The sequence below is a fragment of the Archocentrus centrarchus genome, chromosome 6 (genome assembly GCF_007364275.1).
Source record: "Archocentrus centrarchus isolate MPI-CPG fArcCen1 chromosome 6, fArcCen1, whole genome shotgun sequence".
In the NCBI taxonomy this organism is placed as follows: domain Eukaryota; kingdom Metazoa; phylum Chordata; class Actinopteri; order Cichliformes; family Cichlidae; genus Archocentrus; species Archocentrus centrarchus.
Genome location: NC_044351.1, coordinates 2023549 through 2046621, shown reverse-complemented (window position 1 = coordinate 2046621; position 23073 = coordinate 2023549). Strand labels below are relative to the sequence as shown.

At 41.0% G+C, this 23073-nt stretch overlaps 3 protein-coding genes across 4 annotated transcripts; 2 read left to right on the top strand and 1 right to left on the bottom strand.

Annotated features, from left to right (window-relative positions):
* Positions 1-12588: 12588 nt before the first annotated feature.
* On the top strand, positions 12589-14722 carry LOC115781742 (uncharacterized). Of its 2 annotated transcripts, none has more exons than XM_030731579.1 (3): positions 12589-12715; positions 13141-13216; positions 13353-14722. In XM_030731579.1, exons 2-3 carry the CDS (start codon positions 13142-13144, stop codon positions 14358-14360), a joined length of 1083 nt encoding a protein of 360 aa, XP_030587439.1. In that variant the 5' UTR covers positions 12589-12715; position 13141; the 3' UTR covers positions 14361-14722. The 2 variants fall into 2 exon arrangements, with proteins under 2 accessions (XP_030587439.1, XP_030587440.1); XM_030731580.1 differs by having other exon boundaries at positions 13331-14722.
* Positions 14723-16805: 2083 nt separating this feature from the next.
* On the bottom strand, positions 16806-18785 carry LOC115781741 (uncharacterized). The gene is made up of 2 exons (XM_030731578.1): positions 17826-18785; positions 16806-17263 (listed from the first exon to the last, which is right to left on the bottom strand). The coding sequence occupies exons 1-2, from the start codon at positions 18642-18644 to the stop codon at positions 16994-16996; spliced, it is 1089 nt and encodes a 362-aa protein (XP_030587438.1). The 5' UTR covers positions 18645-18785; the 3' UTR covers positions 16806-16993.
* A 1454-nt stretch (positions 18786-20239) lies between these two features.
* Positions 20240-21731, top strand: LOC115781324 (uncharacterized). Its single transcript, XM_030730954.1, has 2 exons — positions 20240-20683; positions 20910-21731. The coding sequence occupies exons 1-2, from the start codon at positions 20240-20242 to the stop codon at positions 21234-21236; spliced, it is 771 nt and encodes a 256-aa protein (XP_030586814.1). The 3' UTR covers positions 21237-21731.
* The last annotated feature ends 1342 nt before the right edge of the window (positions 21732-23073 follow it).

The following is a 23073-nucleotide window of genomic DNA, read 5'->3' as shown; positions in this document are numbered from 1 at the left end:
CTTTGTGAGTTCAGTTCATCCACACAGAGCAGTAAACCTCAGAGCAGCAGCAGCAGGTCAGCTGATCACAGCCTGCACACCAACATCATTTACTGCAGCTACAATAGAAAGCTGTGATTCTTCTCCCCATGCAGAGCCACTACAGCTGATCTTAGGGTTCCTCCACCTTCTGAATCCCACTGTAACCCCTGAGTATCCTCATGTTGGTGTTTAGGTGGAGGCACAGTCACCCTCTACTATGGAGGACACAGAGAACAGAGCTGTGTTTAAATTCCCTTTAACAGTTTGTGTCCTACATAACAGATTCAAGCTGAGAGCATCCATTAGGATTAAAATTTAGATTGGAATAACATTTGTATTCTCATGTACTATTTTATATTATTACAATAATATATAATGAGGTTCGGTTTGTTTTACACAAAAATAGCAGGTAGAAACATCCTCCAAAGAACTACTTTTACTTTCTTACTTTGAGTACATTTCAGAGCCTGTACTTTTTTACTTTTACTTAAGTAGAGAAGTTGAACCAGTACTTCGACTTTTACTAAAGTATTCTTTAACATAAGTACTTGTACTTCTACTTAAGTACAGAATGTCAGTACTTTTGCCACCTCTGGTATTAATATGTGCATTGAAGAACATATCCTGGTCAAAAATGACTCCAAGATTTCTCACAGTGTTCCTGGAGGCCAAAGTAATGCCATCCAGAGTAAGTATCTGGTTTGACACCATGTTTCTAAGATTTGTGGGGCCGAGAACAAGAACTTCAGTTTGATCTGAATTTAGAAGCAGGAAATTAGAGGTCATCCAGGCCTTAATGTCTTTAAGACATTCCTGCAGTTTAACTAATTGATGTGTGTCATCTGGCTTCATTGATAGATAAAGCTGAGTATCATCTGCATAACAATGAAATTGATGCAATGCTTTCTAATAATACTGCCTAAGGGAAGCATGTATAATGTAAATAAAATTGGTCCTAGCACAGAACCCTGTGGAACTCCATAATTAACCTTAGTGTGTGAAGAAGACTCCCCATTTACATGAACAAATTGGAGTCTATGAGATAAATATGATTCAAACCACTGCAGTACAGTACCTTTAATACAGGGGTGTCCAAACTACGGCCCGCGGGCCAACTGCGGCCCGCCGTCCATTTTTAATTGGCCCGCAGCAAATTAAAATAGGTATAATACAATATGGCCCAAGCGTCAAATTTCTGCTTGACTGCACTGCACTTTTTTAACACTAGGTGGAGCTACTATCTTGAACAAGGCAGTTTCTCAACAAAACAAGATAAGTGAAGAAAAATGTCAGGGCAGACAAAAAATGGCGTCTATGAAGAAACGTAAGGTAGCGTGTGAATGCAGAAGATTTCAGACACGGTGGGCAAATGAATACTTTTTTATAGAAGTGAAAGGGAAGTGTGTCTGCTTGATTTGTACTGAGACTGTGGCAGTGATGAAAGAGTATAATTTACGAAGACACTATGAAACCAAACATCAGACGTATGCATCCTACACTGGTGCCGAACGAGAACATAAAGTTAAGCAAATGGCAGCCAGCCTGTTAGCTCAGCAACAGTATTTTTTTCGTGCTAATAAGGCACAAGAAAATGCCACAGTGGCTAGCTACGAGATAGCTCAACTCATTGCACAACACGGGAAACCTTTCTCAGATGGAGACTTCATAAAACAGTGCCTCACTAAAGTTGCAGGAATAATGTGCCCGGAAAAACTGCAGGAATTCAGCAGCGTGAGCATGTCCAGAAACACAGTTGTGCGGCGAATAGAAGACTTGTCTGCTGACTTAAAACATCAAATGTCAGATAAAGCTTGCGCTTTTGATTTTTACTCGATAGCATGTGATGAGAGCACAGATGCCACAGACACCGCACAGCTGTTAATTTTTTTGCGGGGAGTTGATGATAATTTTTGCATCACGGAGGAGCTGCTTGATCTTAGAAGTCTAAAGGGCACAACGACGGGTAAGGACATTTTTGAAGCGGTATCAGATGCAGTTGACAACATGGGACTTAAATGGGACAAGTTGTGTGGAGTTACAACGGATGGAGCCCCAGCTATGACCGGAGAGCGCAAAGGAATGGCCTCTATGGTGTGTGCCAAGGTTAAAGAGAGTGGAGGTGAGGCTGTGAAAATGCATTGTATCATTCACCAAGAAGCCCTCTGCTCCAAGACAGTCCAGCTCGGCGATGTGATGAACACTGTTGTGAAAACGGTAAACATAATTCGAGCACGAGGGCTGTACCACAGAGAATTTCAAGCGTTCCTATCAGACATCGATGCTGAATACGGAGACCTGCTGTACCATTGTGATGTGCGCTGGCTAAGTCGCGGCTCCGTGCTGCAGCGGTTTTATGCCCTGAGGTCGGAAATTGACCAGTTTTTGAAAGAAAAGGACCGCCCGCTTCATGAGCTGAGTGATCCTTTATGGTTGGCCGACCTAGCATTTTTAGTTGATCTTACCGATCATCTAAACTCACTTAACAAGAGCCTACAAGGCAAAGACCAGCTTGTACCACAACTTTATACGCAGATGAAGGCATTCTGCGTGAAACTCCGTCTCTTTGAGGCACAGTTACGCAACTTTAATTTTGCGCACTTCCCCACGCTGTCAGAAATCAAGAGTGCTTTTCCAAAGGCCAATCTTTCTCTTAAGAAAGGGAAATATTTGTCTGTTATCACATCTCTGACAGAATTCAGTCAGCGCTTCCAAGATTTCTCTAATATTGAAAAACAAATCAAACTGTTCTCGACTGCCTTCCTGGTGGATGCAGAGGAAGTGGAAGAGAGTCTGCAATTAGAACTTATTGATATGCAGTGTGATGATTCTCTGAGAAATCAACACCAGCTTTTGTCCCTACCTGACTTCTATCGGAGCGTGGAAAAGGACAAGTTTCCTCTGATGAGACGCCATGCAAAAAGAATGATGAGTCTGTTTGGCTCCACATACATATGTGAGCAAACATTTTCATTATTAACTCTGAACAAAAGCAGACTGAGAACCAAAATGACTGACAGCCATCTCTCTGTGATGTCCTCCGCATCTCAACCACCAAACTTACTCCTGATCTGCCAGCCATCCTTCAGGCCAAAGCACAGCATCACTGCTCCCACTAAGTGCAGCACTGTTCCCATTTTAGGTGAGGTAAAAATACACATTATTATATAATCATGTGTAAATAAGTAATTAATTTATAAATTCAGTCAATTTAAGTTGATAACATTTTGCAACAAACATAAATCTGTTAACAAGCCCACATACATATTTGCATAACAAGCTCACATATACCCTTCCTCTTTCCCCCTTATATTTCCCCATTTTTATACAGGGGTGTGAAGAGGGAATCATGATCCCGAGTAAGAAGCAATGTGAGGCTGCCAACAGTGAAAAGACCTGTAAAGCAGCAGAATAAATGAAAAATTGAAAAATCATTAATAAAAAGCTGTGATCCAGGCAATGTCAATGATTATTCACATGTGTTTGGTTTAATAACTTGTGATATATAAAATTTGTCCTGAACTAAGTGGCCCGGCCTTTTGTATATTTTTCCATGTGTGGCCCTCTGTCCAAAAAGTTTGGACACCCCTGCTTTAATACCTATAGTATGCTCTAATCTCTGTAATAAAATGTTATGGTCAACAGTATCAAAAGCTGCACTGAGGTCCAACAGGACAAGAACAGAGATGAGTCCACTGTCAGAGGCTGTAAGAAGATCATTGGTAACCTTCACTAATGCTGTTTCTGTACTGTGATGAATTCTGAAACCTGACTGAAACTCTTCAAATAAACCGTTCCTCTGCAGGTGATCGGTTAGCTGTTTTACAACTACTCTTTCAAGAGTCTTTGAGAGAAAAGGAAGGTTGGAGATTGGCCTATAATTAGCTAAGACAGCTGGGTCAAGTGATGGCTTTTTAAGCAGAGGTTTAATTACAGCCACCTTGAAGGCCTGTGGTACACAGCCAACTAATAAAGACTGATTGATCATTTGTAAGATTGAAGCATCAATAATTGGAAAGACTTCTTTGAACAGTCTAGTAGGAATGGGATCTAATAAACATGTTGCTGGTTTGGAGGAAGTAACTATTGAAGTTAACTCTGAAAGATCAACTGGAGCCAAAGAGTCTAAACAAATACCAGCAGTGCTGAAAGCAGCCGAACATGAAGATCAAGATAAAGATGGTTATGAATAATTTTTTCTCTAATGTCTAAAATTTAATTTGTAAAGAAATCCATGAAGTCACTACTAGTTAACGTGAAAGGAATACTCGGCTCTACAGAGCTCTGACTCTTTGTCAGCCTGGCTACAGTGCTGAAAACAAACCTGGGGTTGTTCTTATTTTCTTCAATTAATGATGAAGAGTAAGATGTCCTAGCTTTACGGAGGGCTTTTTTATAGAGCAACAAACTCTTTTTCCAGGCTAAATGAGCATCTTCTAATTTAGTGAGACGCCATTCCCTCTCCAGCTTTCGGGTTATCTGCTTTAAGCTGTGCGTTTGTGAATTATACCACGGAGTCAGGCACTTCTGATTTGAAGCTTTCCTTTTCAGAGGAGCCACAGTATCAAAAGTTATACGCAGTGAGGATGTAAAACTATTGACGAGATAATCAACCTCACTGGGAGCAGAGTTTAGGTAGCTGCTCTGTACTGTGTTGGCACTGAAGAGCATAACAATGAAGGAATTAGATCCTTAAACTTAGTTACAGCACTTTCAGAAAGACTTCTACTGTAATAAAACTTATTCCCCACTGCTGTGTAATCCATTAAAGTAAATGTAAATGTTACTAAGAAATGATCAGACAGGAGGGGGCTTTCAGGGAATACTGTTAAGTCTTCAGTTTCTATGCCATATGTCAGGACCAGATCCAGAGTATGATTAAAGTGGTGGGTGGGCTCCTTTACATTTTGTGCTTCAAGCATTCTGACAGTTAATGAATCATCACCCCTGTTAGAACAAATCAATATGTTGATCAATTACTAAATCATCATCGTCATCATAATAATAGTGATAATAGTTCCTAGGTTACCTAAGAGCATGAACATCTTTCACCAGCAGGGGGCGGTAGAGGACAGGCTGGACCTGCACCTGCCCAGCAGGAGTAAAAGCACAGCTCTGTAAAACCTGCAGACCACTTTTACTTACTCAGCACATTTAAAAAGAACAGGAGGTGCAAAGAGCAGTTCGTTCAGCTCAAACACTGAAATGTTCCTCTGTTATTTTATGCTCCTCTGCAGGCGGCCGTGGTGGCAGCAGGAACCTTTCTGAACTTGTCACGCCAGAAGCTAAACAAGGGGGAGGACCCAGAAGCAGACACCATAGACACTCATCTTGCTCGTTCCTGAGCTTGAACTCCTCCAAGTGGAGGAGTTCAAGTATCTCGGGGTCTTGTTCACGAGTGATGGGAGAGGGGAGCGGGAGATCGACAGATCGATCGGGGCTGATTCTGCAGTGATGCGGACGCTGCACCGGTCTGTCGTGGTGAAGAGAGAGCTTAGTGTAAAAGCGAAGCTCTCGATTTACCGGTCGATCTACGTTCCTACCCTCACCTATGGTCACGAGCTTTGGGTAGTGACCGAAAGAATAAGATTGCGAATACAAGCGGCAGACATGAGTTTCCTTCGTAGGGTGACTGGCCTCTCCCTTAGAGATAAGGTGAGGAGTGTAGCCATCTGGAAGGGGCTCAGAGTAGAGCCGCTGCTCCTCCACATCGAAAGGAGCCAGTTGAGGTGGCTCGGGCATCTGATTAGGATGCCTCCTGGCTGCCTCTTGGGTGAGGTGTTCCGGGCATGTCCCACCGGGAAGAGGCCCCGTGGTAGACCCAGGACACGCTGGAGAGATTATATCTTTCGGCTGGCCTGGGAACGCCTTGGGGTCCCTCCGGATGAGCTGGAGGAGGTGGCTGGGGAGAGGGAAGCCTGGGCTTCTCTGCTTAGGCTCCTGCCCCCGCGACCCGGCCCCGGATAAGTGGAAGAGAATGGATGGATGGTCCTGACAGATAAAACCTTTGAATTGACAGAGGGTGCAGTTTCCTTGTACCCCCACAGTACGGCTGTCCTCCCTCAGATCTATCCTCTCCAGCAGCTCTCGGACCCTGTTTTCTAGCTTGTTGTTGACACCACTGCAGCTCTTCAGCAGCTTCTGGATGTTCTCGTCTTCTCTGATGAACTTCTTGATGTTTTCTGATTTCCTTCCTGCTGCGCAGACAGCCGAGTGCTGGAGAGTCCGGGGGTGTCGACACCCCACAGAGACTCTGAGACCCAGAACAGTTTGTGTTGGAGAAACAAAACCAAATTGAAGCTCTGATGCAGATCATCGTCCTTTTGCAGCTTTGTGTTTATTAGCATGTATAAACATGGGTGAGGGGCACTGGATACATGAAGCTAAAGCTCTGCCTGCATTTACACTTTCCCTCTGATGCCCCACAGTCAGTGATCAGCAACTGTCTCTGAAATCAAGATGCTCCTAAACTCTAAAAGCAGCAGAAACGATCAGCTGGTGAAGATGGTTGATTGAGAGGAAAAGCAGAAAGAAAACTATGATCAGATTTAAATTACACACTGATTATGTCCTTGTATCTCGGTGATAATGTGGCTTTAATCACCTGCAGCGATGCTTAAGTAACCCTCAGATTCACTGTGTGACGCATGCCTTCTTTTTCACTGCAATCACTCCTCCCACCACACCTCCTATTGAACCCGACACTGCAGCTCCTATTGCAGCTCCCACTGAAGCTTCTGCTCCCAAAGCAGCAGCCACGCTGGCTCCACCACCCGCCCCAGCTGAAGCTCCAGAAACCGCTCCAGCTGAAGCTCCCTGAAGCACAGCCCGAATGAGCGAAGTCGCTCTCTCCGCCTGGCCTCCATCTCCTCCAGCTTCCATCATTTTCTCTTTCTGTGTCTTATTCTTTGGCTTAATGGACCTCCTTGAGTATCTCTGTGGTGTTTCAGCCGCGGTTCCTCTGAGTCTGTGAGAGAACCAGAGAGAAGCAGTAAAGTGAAACTTTACACAAAATATTTTATGTAATTCATTTCCTCTTGAGAAGATTACAAAGTGCTTCACAGAAGAGATTCAAATCAAACAAACACACAAAAAAGTGAAGAAGAAATGTAAACAGTTCCTGTTCTCATCTTAATCTTCAGATCGTTCCACAGGCGGGAGCTCGATGGGAGCCTCATTCACCGGCACGTGAGGGGTTAATGAGTCCTTTAACTGTGACGAGTAAAACTTTGACATCAGTACAGAGTTTCAGAGGCAGCCAGTGTAAATTTATCAGTTCATCAGTGCTGACTGATGTAAATCAGCTGCAGACAGGGATCGAATCTGATTCTGGTGAAGCTTCACTGCAACTACTGTGGTAACATGGATTTATCTGTCATCTCCTCACATCCCGTTTACACATCCCCCGAAGTGACATCTCAGCAGAGGACTGGAGATCAGCTCTTTGTAAAAAAGTTTGGATCTCACTAAAAATGATAAATGTTTGTCTTTAATGATGCACATTTAAGCTCCTCCCATTACACAGACGCATCAGGGTTTCCACGCACACACAGACTGAAACACTAACCTGCTGCTGATACACTCACACTCGTTTTCCTGTCACAGTGATGTTAGTCTGATATTGTTACATTTTGTCCTTTTTGTGTGTCTTCTTTAATGTGGCGCCGCATCAGGTTTGGTCTTGCATGTTGTTTGTGGCCACATCCTGTTTTTGATGGATGTGCATCACCTGCTCTGACGGAGAGGAGCTCTCTGTTGGGTCATTTTTGCTCATGTGCACAGCAGCAGTGATGGACTGATTCCTTGAACGGGCCCCATGGGGGCGCTCAGGCAGGTCTGGGCAGGTCGGGTCTGCTCTGTGCTTCTTCAGGCATCACTTTGAGGGTGATACAGAGCACTGATAAGCTGCTCTGTATCACCCTCTGATCTGCAGCTGCAGGTTTAAACCTCTGAAACTCTGAGCTGTGAAAACAATCAGATCTTTAAAATCACTTCTCAAAGACCGGCTTCAGGTTTTTAGGTACGTTATGATTTATGTTTTTACTGCAGAGTTATTATTTACTTATTTGTGCTCATTTGTTTAACTTTATGCCATATTAAATATAAATATTATTATTGGGATTTGTGTTCAGGTGCAAATTAATTCTGCTGATTCTCATGGATGCTTCCCGCTGGGAGTCCGGGGGGGTCGAACCCCGTTACCAGCACACGCTGAGGAGCTGCATGCCATCAGCATGTTCTTATCATCCCGATGAATCGAGTACGATGTCGTTTTGCTTTTATAACTTATTCTGAGGCTCTACAATGATTTTCGTATTGACAAAAAGAAGAAAGAAGTTCTTTAACATGATGACAACAAACCTGCTCCCTCTGAGCTGCTTTGTTACTCTGCAGTTACTTTATGACAGTTTCATCTGTGAAAAACTGCAATAAACTGCAGATATATAAGACTCTTTTATAATCTGCTTCCAGTCTCCTCCCTTTAAATCCATCATGCCCAAATACAGTGAAGCTCGGTGCTGGTGCGCAGCAGCTGTTCATGGTCAGAGTTACAGGTTACATCAGCGCAGCAGAGATGAGTTTGAATTTAAGTTGATGAAGCTGAGATTCATTCACTGGATTCAACCTTTATTGCAGCTGTATGCTGTCAGTATGAACAGTTACTGTCAGTGCAGAGGATGGAAATCAGCCAAGACGGCTCCTGAAATACTGGGTTACACGTGGTTGAATTGAGTCGTGTAAATCCACACAGAGCAGCAGCAAAAAAAAAAAACCTACAGGAGCTACAATAGTGTTTTTGCAGTTTTGAATTTTGTACTTTTTTCTGGTAATTCCTGGTTGGTATGTTCGTTTCTATCCTCAGGCTTCTTAGTTTAGTTTTCTGACTTCTGTTCTTGGCTGTTGTTCACTTTGTGTTGAATCCTGTTTCAGTTCTCAGGGTTCCTGTGTTCCCGGTTCTGGTTGGTGTTTTATAAGTAGATTCAGTCCTGCTCTCTCTCTCTGTGCTGTAGTTTGAGTCCTCCTCCTGTGTCTAGTTTCCTGTGCTGTATTCTTGTTCCTAAGTGTGGGAGTTGTAGTCCTTCAGTGTGTCTGCTTCCCTGTGTTGTGTCACGTAAGCATTTCTCTTTTTTTTCCCCATGTCTACTTCCTGTTTTACTTTGGCAGTCTTTTGTATTGTTGTATTCAGTTTTGTTTCCCTTGTATTGTTCAGTTGTGCTCACAGGTGTATCTCCCTGATTAACTTGTGTGTGTATCATCTGTGTCCTCCTGTTCTTTGTCACATCGTCTCACTCAGGTGTGTTTCCTGGTTCCGAGTGTATTCCTAGTTTCTTTAATTATTAGCTCCAGTTGCAGTCTCCTAGTTTTTTTTGTACCTGATGTGCATCCAGCAATAAAGTTGTGTTTTTCTGAGTTTATGCTTTCCCTGCTGAGTCTTGTGTTTGCCTGCCTCACTGCCGAATCGTGACACTTATATGTCAGGGCTGTTGAATATTTACAAGGTTCAGTGGACGGGACGTGCTAGCTGGGATTATCTTGGCTTTATTCATGCATGTTCAGATATAACTGCATTTGTGAGCTGTGGTGTTTAATGCGACTGGTTTACTCACTGTTCCTGTGGTCACAGCGTTTTGTTGTTTTCACACTGTGGTCATGTTGCATGGATAGACCAGTAGACTTTGCTTTCATGCCTCAGTTGTGTTCTTGGGGTCTCACCATGCCATTTTATTGTATAACAGTGTAATAACATATTTACAGCTCTTCCTGTAGCACTGCGCCCAATTGCTAACCACTTGTATTTGATATTATTCCACTGATGCTCAGCAATTCTGTATGCTGAATAATTATTATTTTTATATTACAATTGGTTTATTTACTGGTCTGTAATTAGGTGCATTTGCAGAGTTATGCGTAAATATTCATCTTTTGGATGAAAACTGTCCAACATGTCCAAAAGCAGGTGAAACACCCTAAATCACATATTTCCTAAAAAGCCTCAAAAACATGCACTGATACTTTATTCTGGTTTAAATCAGGAAGAGGTGATTGCTGCTGGACCACTCCACAAAGCTCTTCACCAGCTCCCTGTACTCCGACTGCTGCCCACCCCTGATAATGCTCATGAAGATTTCTGTCAGTAAATAATGTCTTTATGATTCCTTTGCACAATGAAAGAGCTTGCAGCTCAAAGAGCATTGCCTTTGTTACGCTACACCTGAGAGAAGAGGAAGAAGCGCCCCTCTGTCAGCCTCAGAAGTCATCTGCAGCGGCATGATGGGTAAAGCTGACTTGTGCCAAGCTGAAAACCAAACATTCCTCTGATTCAGGAGAGCGTCTACTCTGACAGAGTGCTTGTTGCACTGTGTGAAAGTGTCTGATAAGGTGAGCCGTGTGCCTCCTGCCAGTGAGGTTTAAAAAGATTTATTAAGTTACAAAGTTTATAAAGTTTATTACTTAAAGTCCACATGAATAAAACGCTGAGCTGTCATCTTAAGTCAGGTCCAACACTTCGGTGACCTCCACGCGTCCGTCCTCGCCCACCTTCTCCACCAGCTGAGGTCGGCTCAGCTTCGTCCACAGATGGTGCTTCAGCTCCAGGACCTGGCAGACATAATCCTGCAGAGCACAGAGAGCTCAGAGTAACTGAGGCAGCAGAGAGCAGCAGGAGCTCCACACAGCTGGGACAGAGGTCATCATCAGCGACTGAAGAGCCTGGAACAGGACTGAGAGTGTCTGTGTGAAATGTGCTGCAGCTGAGTGAGGTCAAAGGTCTTACGGGCTTTTTGGACGAGGACAGCTCGGCGAGGACCGACGGTGTGAACACCGAGTTGTAGATTTCTCTGTAACGCTCCACCGTCAGCCCGTGGATCAGCAGAGGCTTCTCTGAAGGACCATCAGGTCTGTCAGGTTCATCCAGCTGACGTTTGACCTGTCAGGAACATCATGATGTCTCCTTACTTTATTTTACTCTGTTTTATTGGAGCATTTCATCCTGAAGCAGAGCTAAAACCAGAACAGAAAACTCAGAGGAGCAGAAATGTGCATCCTCAGGTTTTCTGATTCATGCTTCACATAAATGGAGGAACATGTTTAGGGTTCTTAAACGCTGAAGATGGCAAGTTTCCTTCACCTGCCTACAAAGAGCCAATCATGTTGCTGCAGCAGCTCCTGCACACACATTCAGAAACCAGTTTAACCTTTTAATTCCCGTTCTGGGGCCAACCTTTTAAAGAGGTGTTTAAATCTCTTTAGACTCTGGGCTCTTCTGCTGTATTTTCCTCTTTCTTACTGCAGCAGGTGGGCAACTGCACCTGCACTTTGTGCTAAAGTGCTGCCCCTGGTGGCGAAAGGGTCCGTTTTTGGAGATCACTTTAATTTTTTTAACCCTAAACTGCTGTGAAATGACCATAAAAAAAGATTAAGTGGACTGAATCACCTGAACATCACCTGAATCACTCTCCACTGCAGGTGTTTCTGCACTCAAAAACCTGTTTCTGCCTCCACAGCGAAGTCAAAGCGTTTCCAGCAAACTGAAAAGTTTAACGTCTGCAGCTGTCAGAGGTCATTAAAGCCCCGCAGCACTCTGACCTGAGCAGAAGAGGCCTTTGGTGGGAGGTCTGCAGCAGACGAGGCTTCGCTGCCGCCCTGATGGTGACGCACATCAGCTGTCTTTATCTGTGAGCAGAGAAGAAGATGATGATGAAGAGGAGTGCTCCTCTCTGAAACCCAGCGAGCAGAGCATTATTTAACAGTGTCTGTGTTTCTGTCTGTATCAGCAGCAGCAGCACTGACAGCTTCTGCTTCAGGTGTGTTTCATTTGTTTCATTTGTGTTTGTGGGCCTCGTGAAGCTGCTCACTAATATCAGCCTGCTGCTGTTAACAGAGACGATGAAGAACCCCATCAAAATAAAGGTCTGCTGGACCTCTGAGCTGCAGCAGAGCAAAATCAGAGGTGATTTCTGGCACGCGCAGTCAGAATAATCACAGACAGAAGCATGTTGTACTTTTTCCAATGCGACTGAGGCCTAAAGCTCAAGAGTGTCAGCGGTTACCTGCTGTAGAGGTAGCAGAGGCTGCAGCCTGAACAACTCTGAGTGTTTATTACAACATGACCACAGAGACACACTGGAGAAAACTTCCCTTCAGGACTTAAAGTTACCTTTTCCACAGCTCCAGTACACCTGTACAGGTGTAACTGCCCTGCCTTTCAAATATAAACATCATACAAAGTCTCAATAAATGAACAGCATTAATATTTTTTACTCTACATAAGCACATCTGTGACGGTGATGATTTAAACTCTCATTTTCTTCTGGATCAATAAAGTATCTAAACTGTTTCTTACCTTCTCCATGTGAATCTGCTTCTCACTGCCACCCTCAATTATGGAAGCTCGTTTCCGCCACTAAAAAAAAAAATCGCCATCCGTAACGCAAAATTTTGAGTTATTAACTCGAAATTTCGAGAAAATAACTCGAAATTTCAAGTTATTAACTCGAAATTTCGAGTTACAGATGGCGATATTAACTTGAAATTTCGAGTTAGCACAGCCAATCAGGATGCAGGAACGGATGCAGGAACGTCATTTCCTTGTTACCGGAAGCACAGGGCACAGCCGCACTCGGGTAGAGACTGTGCTGCATTGTCGCCAGGGTTTTCAGGTAGAGATGTAGTCTAACGAGTGGTAACTATCTAAAAGGTATGTAATCAGTGCAGATTTTTTCCGTTATGCCTCACTTATATGAAATATTTTAACACCACACGCTAAGATCGGTCTGGGGGTCGATGTTGAAGTGGCGGCATGACGGCACTATGTGCACAGCTTGGCTTGGCTAGTCGCCGTGCTAACGTAGCTGCTAACGTTTCCTCGTTCCGCTGTGAAAATAAATCAGATGTTCAACGTATGTTCCGCATGACTTTTCTCCCAGGTCATTCGCATCCCACCTGTCATGACATTTCGCCCCACAATTTGAGAACCACTGATTAGTGTTTAATTGCAGGGAAGGTATATTACCCAGGAAGTTATATTACAAGCTTCTCAACTACATTAAGTACACTAGACACCGAGACTTGATGATCATATGGTGGATTCATAAGTGATCATTTGTACATACTTGTTTACAGCATGGAAGACCTGACTGACTTCTTAAGACGAAGAGAAGTCTCTGAGGAAATAATACAAACCCTGGAGAATGAGAAGGTACATAATTCTAATTTTTTTTTCTTTTAAATACTACTTTTTTCATTCAATATATAATTGTATTTTCAAATATATATATGTGTGTGTGTGTGTGTGTGTGTGTGTGTGTGAAAGTGAATTATTTTTCCCTCTGTAGATCGATGCCAGTGTTATAAATCTGATGTCAGATGAGGAGCTGAAGACTTATCTACCATCATATGGTGATCGCCTTGCAGTATTTGGATTTTGCAGACGGCAGGGCAACAGCCGAAAGTCGACGCTTTTTGAACGTCTGAAAACCAAATTGTCCAAAAGAAAAACATCTGAAGATGGCAGCAGCACAGCGCAAGAACATTCAGAACCAACCCATAAAAGAAATGCTCTGAAGACAAAGAGAAAAATAGAAATAGGATGGATGCATTATGATGAAGATGCTGATGTTTTCAAGCAGGTTAGAGCTAGACGAGGAGGAGGGACAAGAAAAATGGTAATTTGCAAGGATGCTAAGAAAAGTGACATATTACAGGTTGCAAAAGATCTGTTCTTTCCAAATGGAGGAAATGTTCGGGGGCCCTTAACAGATTTTGAATGTGATCTAAAGGATTATCAAGAGATGACAGTTGATGGTGGATTAACAGTTGGAGAAATGTACAATGTTACAAAACTAAATATCCTTAGGTTTTACCTGACCACAAAAAAACCCCAAAGCAGCCCAGGTTTGCAATCATCTTCTCAAGACCAAAACTCCTCTTCTTTTACTGTTGCTACAGTTTCTTCATTTGCTCCTTTTGAACAAGTCAGCCCTGATGTGACACAAACTGTAGACACTACAGACAATAACCTTTCACTCTCTTCCATGCAGGCTGTAAGTGATAACTCTTCTTACAGCAGTGACATTGTTTTTGTTGGACCTGTCTCTGACAGTGAGTCAATAAATTTGGACGACACCCTGGTTTTAACTCCACAACCTGGCCCAACCAGTGAGAGAATGAAAAGAGTACTAGTCGTTCACAGAGGGCAGGTAATGCCAGAGCTCATTTCACATTTTAGTGCTAATGATCTCGAAGATGTTGACATTAAAATCCAGCTTGTACTGCCTGATGGAACACCTGAAAAAGCTTATGATAATGGAGGAGTTGTAAGAGACTGTCTTTCAGAATTCTGAAAGGAATTCTATGACCAGTGTACCACTGGAACTGCTTACAAAGTGCCCTTCTTAAGGCATGATTTTGGGCAGCAGGAGTGGGAGAGTGTGGGCAGAATCATTGCATTTGGATGGGCCACAGAGAAATATCTCCCTGTGAAAATTGCCCCTGCCATTCTGGAACAAGCTGCCTTTGGATATGTGAAGAGTGATATTGTGGAGAATTTTCTCAAGTTCATGCCTGAATCTGAGCGTACAGTGTTAGAGGCGTGGCAGTCAGATTTTAGCAGTGTGGACCAAGAAGAACTTGTAGACATACTTGATAACCAGAGCTGCAGAAGGATGCCAACAGCCTGCAATGCTACCGAAGTCCTAATGGAGCTTGCACACAAAACCATGTCCAAGAGCCTGCCTATGTCATCGAACAGTGGGCGAAAACACTCAGCACTGCAGGTGAAAGCCTTTGTGATCTGTCTTCAGTATATGAAGCCCTCCAACCAAATGTGAGAAAGGTTCTCGGGTGTTTCACTTTTCCTGAAACAATGACGACCCATCAGAAGGTTATTCAGAAATACCTAACTACATATGTGAAGAATGTTGAGAAGCAACATTTGTGCTTGTTCCTTAGGTTTTGCACAGGTTCAGACTTATATCTTGGAAAGAACACCATTGTTGCATTTAACGAACTTGAAGGTTTCCAGAGGCGACCTGTGGCACACACATGTGGATGTGTACTGGAGCTGTCAATAAATTATGACAGCTATCCTGATTTTAGTTCTGAGATGAACAGAGTGTTGGAATCCAATGTGTGGGTCATGGACATTATCTAATACTTTAATTCACAAACACTGGATCTGGACCCACAGATTTGTACAAGAGATTGTATTTGAGTTGTGCACTAAAACAGAACTGTTACAATGTGAATCACATGTTTCAAAACTGATTCCTGAGAAAGTTATTGGTGAAACACTAATTGAATTCAACTTGAGGTACAAAATTAGAGACTTGAATTTGTTTGTGTGTGTGTTCTTATTACACGGCAATATGTTTTGAAAACACTTGATTAATGCACTTCTGCAGAGGTGTCAAAGTGGCAGCCTGGAGGCCTTTTTATAAAAATTCCTATTGCCTCATTCAGCATCTGCGCATACCAAGTTAAAAATCAAAGTATCTTTACACATTTATAATTTTTTTCTATAATTTCATTAGCCATACTCAATCCAAAAAAAGAAGGAAAAACTTAATTTAAATCTGACAGTTTAGTTATCTAATGTTATAAAGTGAGATTATAGTGGCTCCTCAGAAGTTACAGTTTGAGACCCCTGCAGTAATATAGTTAATATATCTAACATGTTCTATTATAATGCACAAGTTTTAATGTTTACAAGTTCAGTTTTATATTATATGCCAGTAATTCAATAGTTATTTTTTGTGCACCTCTATTCAGCCATCTGGGTTATGGTGACTATGTTGCTAAAATGAGTGGCCATAAAGCATAATTGATATATTTTTATTTTGGACTTAAGTGAAATCAACAAGTGCTCAGCTGGGGGTTGTTTCTTGATGTATCAGGAGGGATAAAAGTCTTGTTTCTAGCTTCTTTCATTGCACTGCATGACTGATTTTTCTTATTAACTTTTTTCCCCAATATTTTTTCAGCTTGAAACCTTAATGTTTTTGGTTCATAGAATTTTAGGCCACTATGTTCTTATTTCAGAAAGTTTAGGACATCTTTGTAAAATCTTGCCATTTTACCTGTTCTTATCTTAAATTCTTTGATATTTTACAAGTTTTGCACATTTTTGATTTGTGTAGTCACTTTTTTTTTAACTTACTGCTCTGGATTAAATGTTAATTGCTAAGTGTCCCTGTTTTTGAGATTTGTGTATTATAATAAAGTATTCAAGGAGACTACAATGACAGAGCTCAGTTCATTTTTATATATATTTTTGGACAGACAATCATCACCTTGCTTAGTTAAGCTCATCTATAAGCTAGATTTTCTATATAAAAAAAATCTAGACAACCAAATTAGTAATTTAACATTATCAGAAAAAAATAAAATTAAGAGACATCAAAAATGAGATACAAGTGAACAAGGATTAAAAAAAATATCTTCAGAAAGCTAAAATCATAAATCCACCATGAGACATATCACTTTACCTTAATGATCTCCAAATACCAGGTTTGACAGGCAGCATGTGTAAGATTTAAGCCTTTGTACATGAAAAAACTGGGATGTTCTCTTTGTGCAGACAACAATTACTGTAGAAATAACAACAAAAAAAAAGACTAGATTAAGATTAAGATAGTGTTTTTTTGTCACACGCACAGTTATACACAGTACAATGCACAGTGAAATGTATTTTGTACCTGCAACCATATATACACACACATATAAATAAGAAGAATAAAAATAAAAAAAAAAAGTAATTCACACTATACTCTATATACTATACAGTGTGAATTACTTTTTTTTTTTTAATTTTTATTCTTCTAAGCCAGAGGACTAACTGTTCCTAAGGAAGCACAAAGGTTAAAGGACATGTGCTTTCAACAGCTCTGTCAAATGCATAAATAGGTATAACCTTTAAGGCAATGTCTCCAACTGAGCAAGCATGAGCTGCCTTAGTTGTACATACAGATCCACTGTATCAAACATCATTTGTGAAGCCCAGAGCATGTTCAGCCATCAGTTCTACACAGAGATGAAAGACATCCTCATCACATGGAAAGTCTTTGAACACACATTCTTCAAGGCAGGCTTCAACTTTCTCCATATTGACATGCTGGAGACAGTCTCTCGCTCCATAGATGTCTGGGAGGGCATACATAAAAGACGGTCGACCATGAGGACTGCGGGAGTTGTGGACTGGGCGTATTCTGTGGTCGTTCCAAGCCAAAGCAACTTCGTTTAATTCCTCCTTGATGACAAAAATACACACAAGTAACATTTTTAATTTAAACATGTACAAAAAACAACTAACTTCTGCATAAATTATGTTAGATTACGTGACACCATTATTGTACCTTTGTAATGCAAACTTTGTTCTAATTTCACTATTTTTAAGATTAAGATTAAGATAGTGTTTATTTGTCACATGCACAGTTATACACAGTACAATGCACAACATGTTAATGTATATACATAGGCACAGTTGTGGCTTAGATCATGATGTATGCATTTTAATTTATTTTTAGCTAAAACTGTATATGTATAATATGGGGATTTGAATTCTTATTTATTTATTAGTTTTGGCCCACTATAAATGATCAATTTCAGAGACACATATAAACCCACATAATGAATTTGTAATATGTGTACCTTGATATTCATTTTAATATATTTATCTGAAAAAAAGAGATCAGATTTAAAACTATAATTTTCATGTGTACTTTAAAGTATACAGTATTTCAGCAATATGCCAAAGGCCATGTATGCTGCTAAAACAGTCAGTTACAACAGATATCAGTAGGTAAACTCACCTGTATAATGTGAAGAAAGCAGAACTGGACCAATGATTTGTCCAAGAACGAGTCTGAGAAGTGTCCATCCTCTCTTAGTTTGTCAAACAGGTCGATCCAGTACTGGACACACTGACTTCGTAAGATTAGCCACCATCTTTCAACACGCTGATTTCCTGTACTTGCTCCAAAAGTGACATGATCAGTTTCTGAATCACTGTCTGAAAAATGTAAAAACCTTTGCATCTGGGCCACATGGACGTTTTCTGTTCCTAAATCTAATCTCACTCGATCAGGGCATCCACCATGTTGAATCACGGCATCCATGTAGTAACCAGCAATCACTCTGGGGTCATTATTTGTCTTGTAAGCTTCAAGCCATATAACGCTCCTTGAGAAGCCGTCAATACATCCACTTATTGCAATTCCAAATGGCTTAAGCTTATCGTATCCGTCGATGTGCCACACATAGTTGGGGCCTCTGCTATGATACACTCGCCTCCGCAGTCGTCTACGGGACCTTAAATCCACACCTTCACCGTCGAGTAAACGGAGCAGAAGACGAACTGTTTCTCTGTCAGTCACAATTCCATTCATCCAACACTTCTGGTGCATCCAGCGATATCCATGTGACTGACCTGAGTTTTCCAGTTGCGCTTGTATAAAAGCCGCCACCTCTTCCACCTCAGTTTTGTTCTTTCTGCGCCAAAGTCTGTTCTTGTGTAAGATCCTTTCGAGGGTGCGTTTGCTGATAATGATGCCATGTGATTCAGCTAATAACGCAAGGATTTCATCGTTTGTAAATCCTCGCTGAAAGTACTTAGCAATTTGCTCATTCATGATCGGATCTGTACTGGTAGCTTAGCTGTAGCATTGATAACTGGTGTCTTCCGGGTTTTATTTCCGTAACAAGGAAATGACGTACCATCACCACGCATCTTGATTGGCTTTGCTAACTCGAAATTTCGAGTTATTAACTCAAAATTTCGAGTTATTAACTCGAAATTTTGAGTTATTTTCTTGAAATTTTGAGTTATGGATGGCGATTTTTTTTTTTTTAGTGGCGGAAACGAGCTTCCATACTCAATGCACTGAATGTATTCTACTAAATTTATTTTGGAGAAATCACAAATCAAAACATTCTTCTTCTTAAGTTCTATAAGCCTTTCAAAGTAAAGGCTGGGTGCAGACTCCAGAATAAAAGCCCAGAGTTTGTGATAACTGCAGGTGGACTGAAATGAGCCATTTACAGTAATTATTAAAAAACTTGTAAAGTTGGAATGTGTTTTAATTTAAAGAGTGTTCCTTCATCCATGGTTTGGTTTTTCCAGCTGTGGCCACGCCTCTTTTAAAACTGAAGGTAAATTAGATTTGATTAGATTAGATTAGATTAGATTAGATTAAACTTTATTAATCCCCTTTGGGACAATTACATCAGGGAAATTAAAGAGAGGTAAGAACACTTCTAAAGGACGCACCTCCTGCAGCCACGCCCGATTCCTCCTGCAGCTCTGGCAGTCTGGAGGAGTTTGCAGGGCTGAGCTGCTGCTGGTTGCCTCCTGTTTGGCAGTTGGGAATGTGGGCTCTGGTGTTTCGGTTTCTTTTGGTTTGTTTCTTTGGAATTCTTTGGACTCCTTCTTCACATCTTTTCAAGCTGACCTGAAAACTCGGTTCTGGCATTCAAATCAGGCTGATGCTGGCCTGGTATTGATTTTACTGTTTTCTTCATTTTCTTGGCTATTTTTTTTTAAATGTGCTTATAAACATCAAACAAACAAACATACGACGGAGTATTAGGGCCACATTGAAAAAAAAAATTAAAATGTGCATTTCGAGAATAAAGTCAAAATTTCAAGAATAAAGTCGTAATTTCGAGAAAAAAAGTCAAAATACTATTTCGAGAATAAAGTCAAAATTTCGAGAATAAAGTCCTAATTTCGAGAAAAAAGTCAAAATACTATTTCGAGAATAAAGTCGAAATTTCGAGAATAAAGTCGTTTCAAGTCAAACAGCTGCCACGCGACGTCTGCTATACCCTCTCCAGTATGCCTTGCGTGGATGAGTTAGTGAAACTATATTTCAAAATCGGTTTTAGTAATAAGGAAATTCTTTCTCTTTTAGCGCATAAACACGGTGTAGTTATAAGTATAAGGACGTTGAAGAGATGGTGCAGAAATCTGTGTCTAGTCAGAAGGAAAAATCACACAGATTTGGAAGAATTGTCCGGATTTGTGCAAAATGAAATAGCTGGCAACGGACAGATGCAAGGATATCGGTGGTTACACCTTCGTGCATTACAGAGGGGGTATGTTGCATCACAAGACACAATAAGGCAGCTGATCAAGTTGTTTGATCCTGAAGGTGTGGAGCTCAGGCGGGCGCGCCGTCTGAGACGCAGGCATTACCGTAATAAAGGCCCAAATCCTCTGTGGCACATGGATTCGTACGATAAACTGAAGCCCTATGGCATTGGCATCAATGGCTGCATTGATGGTTTTAGTCGCTATGTTGTGTGGATGGAAGCCTACAGAACAAACAACGACCCAAAGGTGATTGCTGATTACTTCATCACATCTATTGCGCGCTTGGGAGGATGTCCGGAGCGTCTGCGCGCTGACAGGGGGACAGAAAATGGACATGTTGAAAACATGCTTGTCTTTTTGCGAAGGAACCACACTGACAGTTTTGCAAGAGACCGAAGTTTTGTCTATGGGCGCAGCACCGCAAACCAGCGTATTGAGTTTTGGTGGGGAATCTTGAGAAAACAAAGTGCACAGTTTTGGATCAATCTTTTCCAAACTCTCCAAGATGATGGGCATTTCTCCAGTGATTTTTTGGATAAAAGCTTAATTCAGTTCTGCTTCCTAAACCTTGTTCAGGTACGTTTCCGAGCTCATTACCCTTGCTTTCGTTATCCACATCTTCCATCATAAAGTCAGCATTGTTTTAATTAGAGCATATTTGGAATATTAATATTTGGTATTGGAGCGCATAATTCTCAAAAAATTCGCACACCTGACTATTTTTATTAGGACTATGCACGCAACAGCAGCAACAGAAAAATTAAAAGCTTCAGTATGATGTTTTCGTTATCTTTTTATTCAGGACGAACTTAATGAAGTCGTGACAACCTGGAATTCCCACAAAATAAGGCCAAAGGCGGGTCACGGGGTGACTGGAGGCCGTCCTGTTTTGATGTACACACTTCCAGAGATGCATGGCGCTGAAGACTGTCTTAAGACTATTGATTTGGAGGAGCTGGCCCTATGTAAGGAGGAGTGCACCCCCAAAAGCCAGTACCCCTGTGATGAAACTGTATTTGATCTCTGCTGTCTTCTAATGCAGGAAAAAGGATGGGATGCTCCAAGAGATGCATTTTCTGCTGCTGAATTGTACTTGTTACTAAGAAATGAAATACTGCTAAATATTTAAGGCAGGATAGTCCTCTAAGGACGTTAATTGGTGTGAGCTGTCAGATTTCAGAAGCCTGGTACTGAAACCATGAAGTCCTCTAAATGTGGACAATTTAACAGAGTATAAAAGCTATTTCTACCCATAACATGGGCCTACTTGTAAAACTTTATTTTCACAATGAAAGTATTCCTTTTTTCCCCTCTGACTACCTTAATCAGTGTTTGCTGTGAAGGAGCGATGTATATATGAAGGCTGAAATAATTTGTGGTGGGTTAATTATGCTTTTATTCTTCAATTTAATTTGTGTTAAACTGTCAAGGACTGACTCAACATGAAGGTTACCATAACAGTCTACAAGAATATTGTCTGTAACAATGGCACAACATGCTGGAGTATTAAAAGATTGTATTGTAGAGGATGCAATGTGCACTTAATTTCCTGCAAAATTACTCAGGTGCCAGTCACTAGACACAAAATCTTTAAATAGAAAACTCTTTATTTCACTAACTTTTTGTGCTATCAACTAGCTATTAAGTCTTGATTATTAACTTAACTGATTGTTAAACAGATCATACAGAAATGAAACTGGTGCACTTTTAAAAACATCAAATTATGAACATTCTTTGGTGCATTTGTAAAGAAAATTAAGATAACATAAAAAGAAATAACAATTTCCATTACTTTAAAATGACAAAAAAAATTAAAAAAAAAATAGCATGGCATACTCCCAGAATTAATATGATTTGTGCAGTTACAGATCAATCATGTAAAACTTGTGGCTTCATCACAGTTGTCCTGTGTGTACTTGGGAAACCATATCCTAAGGCACAAAACTGAAATACATTTTTGCAGCAGCAGTTCAATGCAGTTCAGTGACTATATGAAGAAAAAATACATTGTCTAAATTATGAACATACTAAGCAACATAAAACCCTGAAGATGTAACAATGGGAAATGTCACATGAACGGGAAATCTTACATGTGCACATTCACAAATATTGATTAGCCAATTGAAAAGCATAGGAATCCCTTGGAGGATGTAATTGGTATTCACATTAGCTTGCTGTAGCTGCTTAGAACAGATGTAAACGTGTCTATTCACAAGAGTCTGCACATGTTGGTTTTATTTTACAATAACTTTAAATAAAATATGATGCTCACCTACCATATCAAGTGCAGATTCAATCCAACAATATTTTGTCAGTGAAGATTTGAAAAATATCAATAAGGTCCTAACTGTCTGTTATTTACATTTATTTTATATGAATCACTTATTACAATTTTGTAATAACATCTACACACAAAGACATGTCATTTCCAATTCAGCACCTTTTAAAACAGATATGCAGTTGCTGATAGCTTAGAACCCAGCTTGTGAGAAATGTACTTGAAGTGGCCCTGTAAAAACAGATATCAAAAAAGTCCAGTATAGGCCACTAGTATAACCGGACAGAACAGATGAGACTTGAAGACAAAGTACACCTAAGAAAAGGAAATAAACAGTTGTAGGTGTTTCTATCGGTTAACTAAGGCTGTGATCTTTTTCACCATTTTAAACTTATTAGCCTGGCAACAGCATAGCCAGAATTATGGCTAAGGGGCCACATAATAATGCTACACAATATCCATCACCCAAATGTTGCTTTCAAGAATTTCGTTGAATTCAGCACGAAAGTCAGGGAAATTTTCGTAGCTATCAGGTAGCTGTAGGAACATGCCACATGTTCGTCCTATTGGACGTCTTGTAAAATCAGACATTACTGTAAACTCCACAGTGACACTGTCTGACACAATCAAATCAGAACCTGTGCAGAATCTCAGAAACTTCCCTAGTTTTTCTTCATTGAGTTCTCTG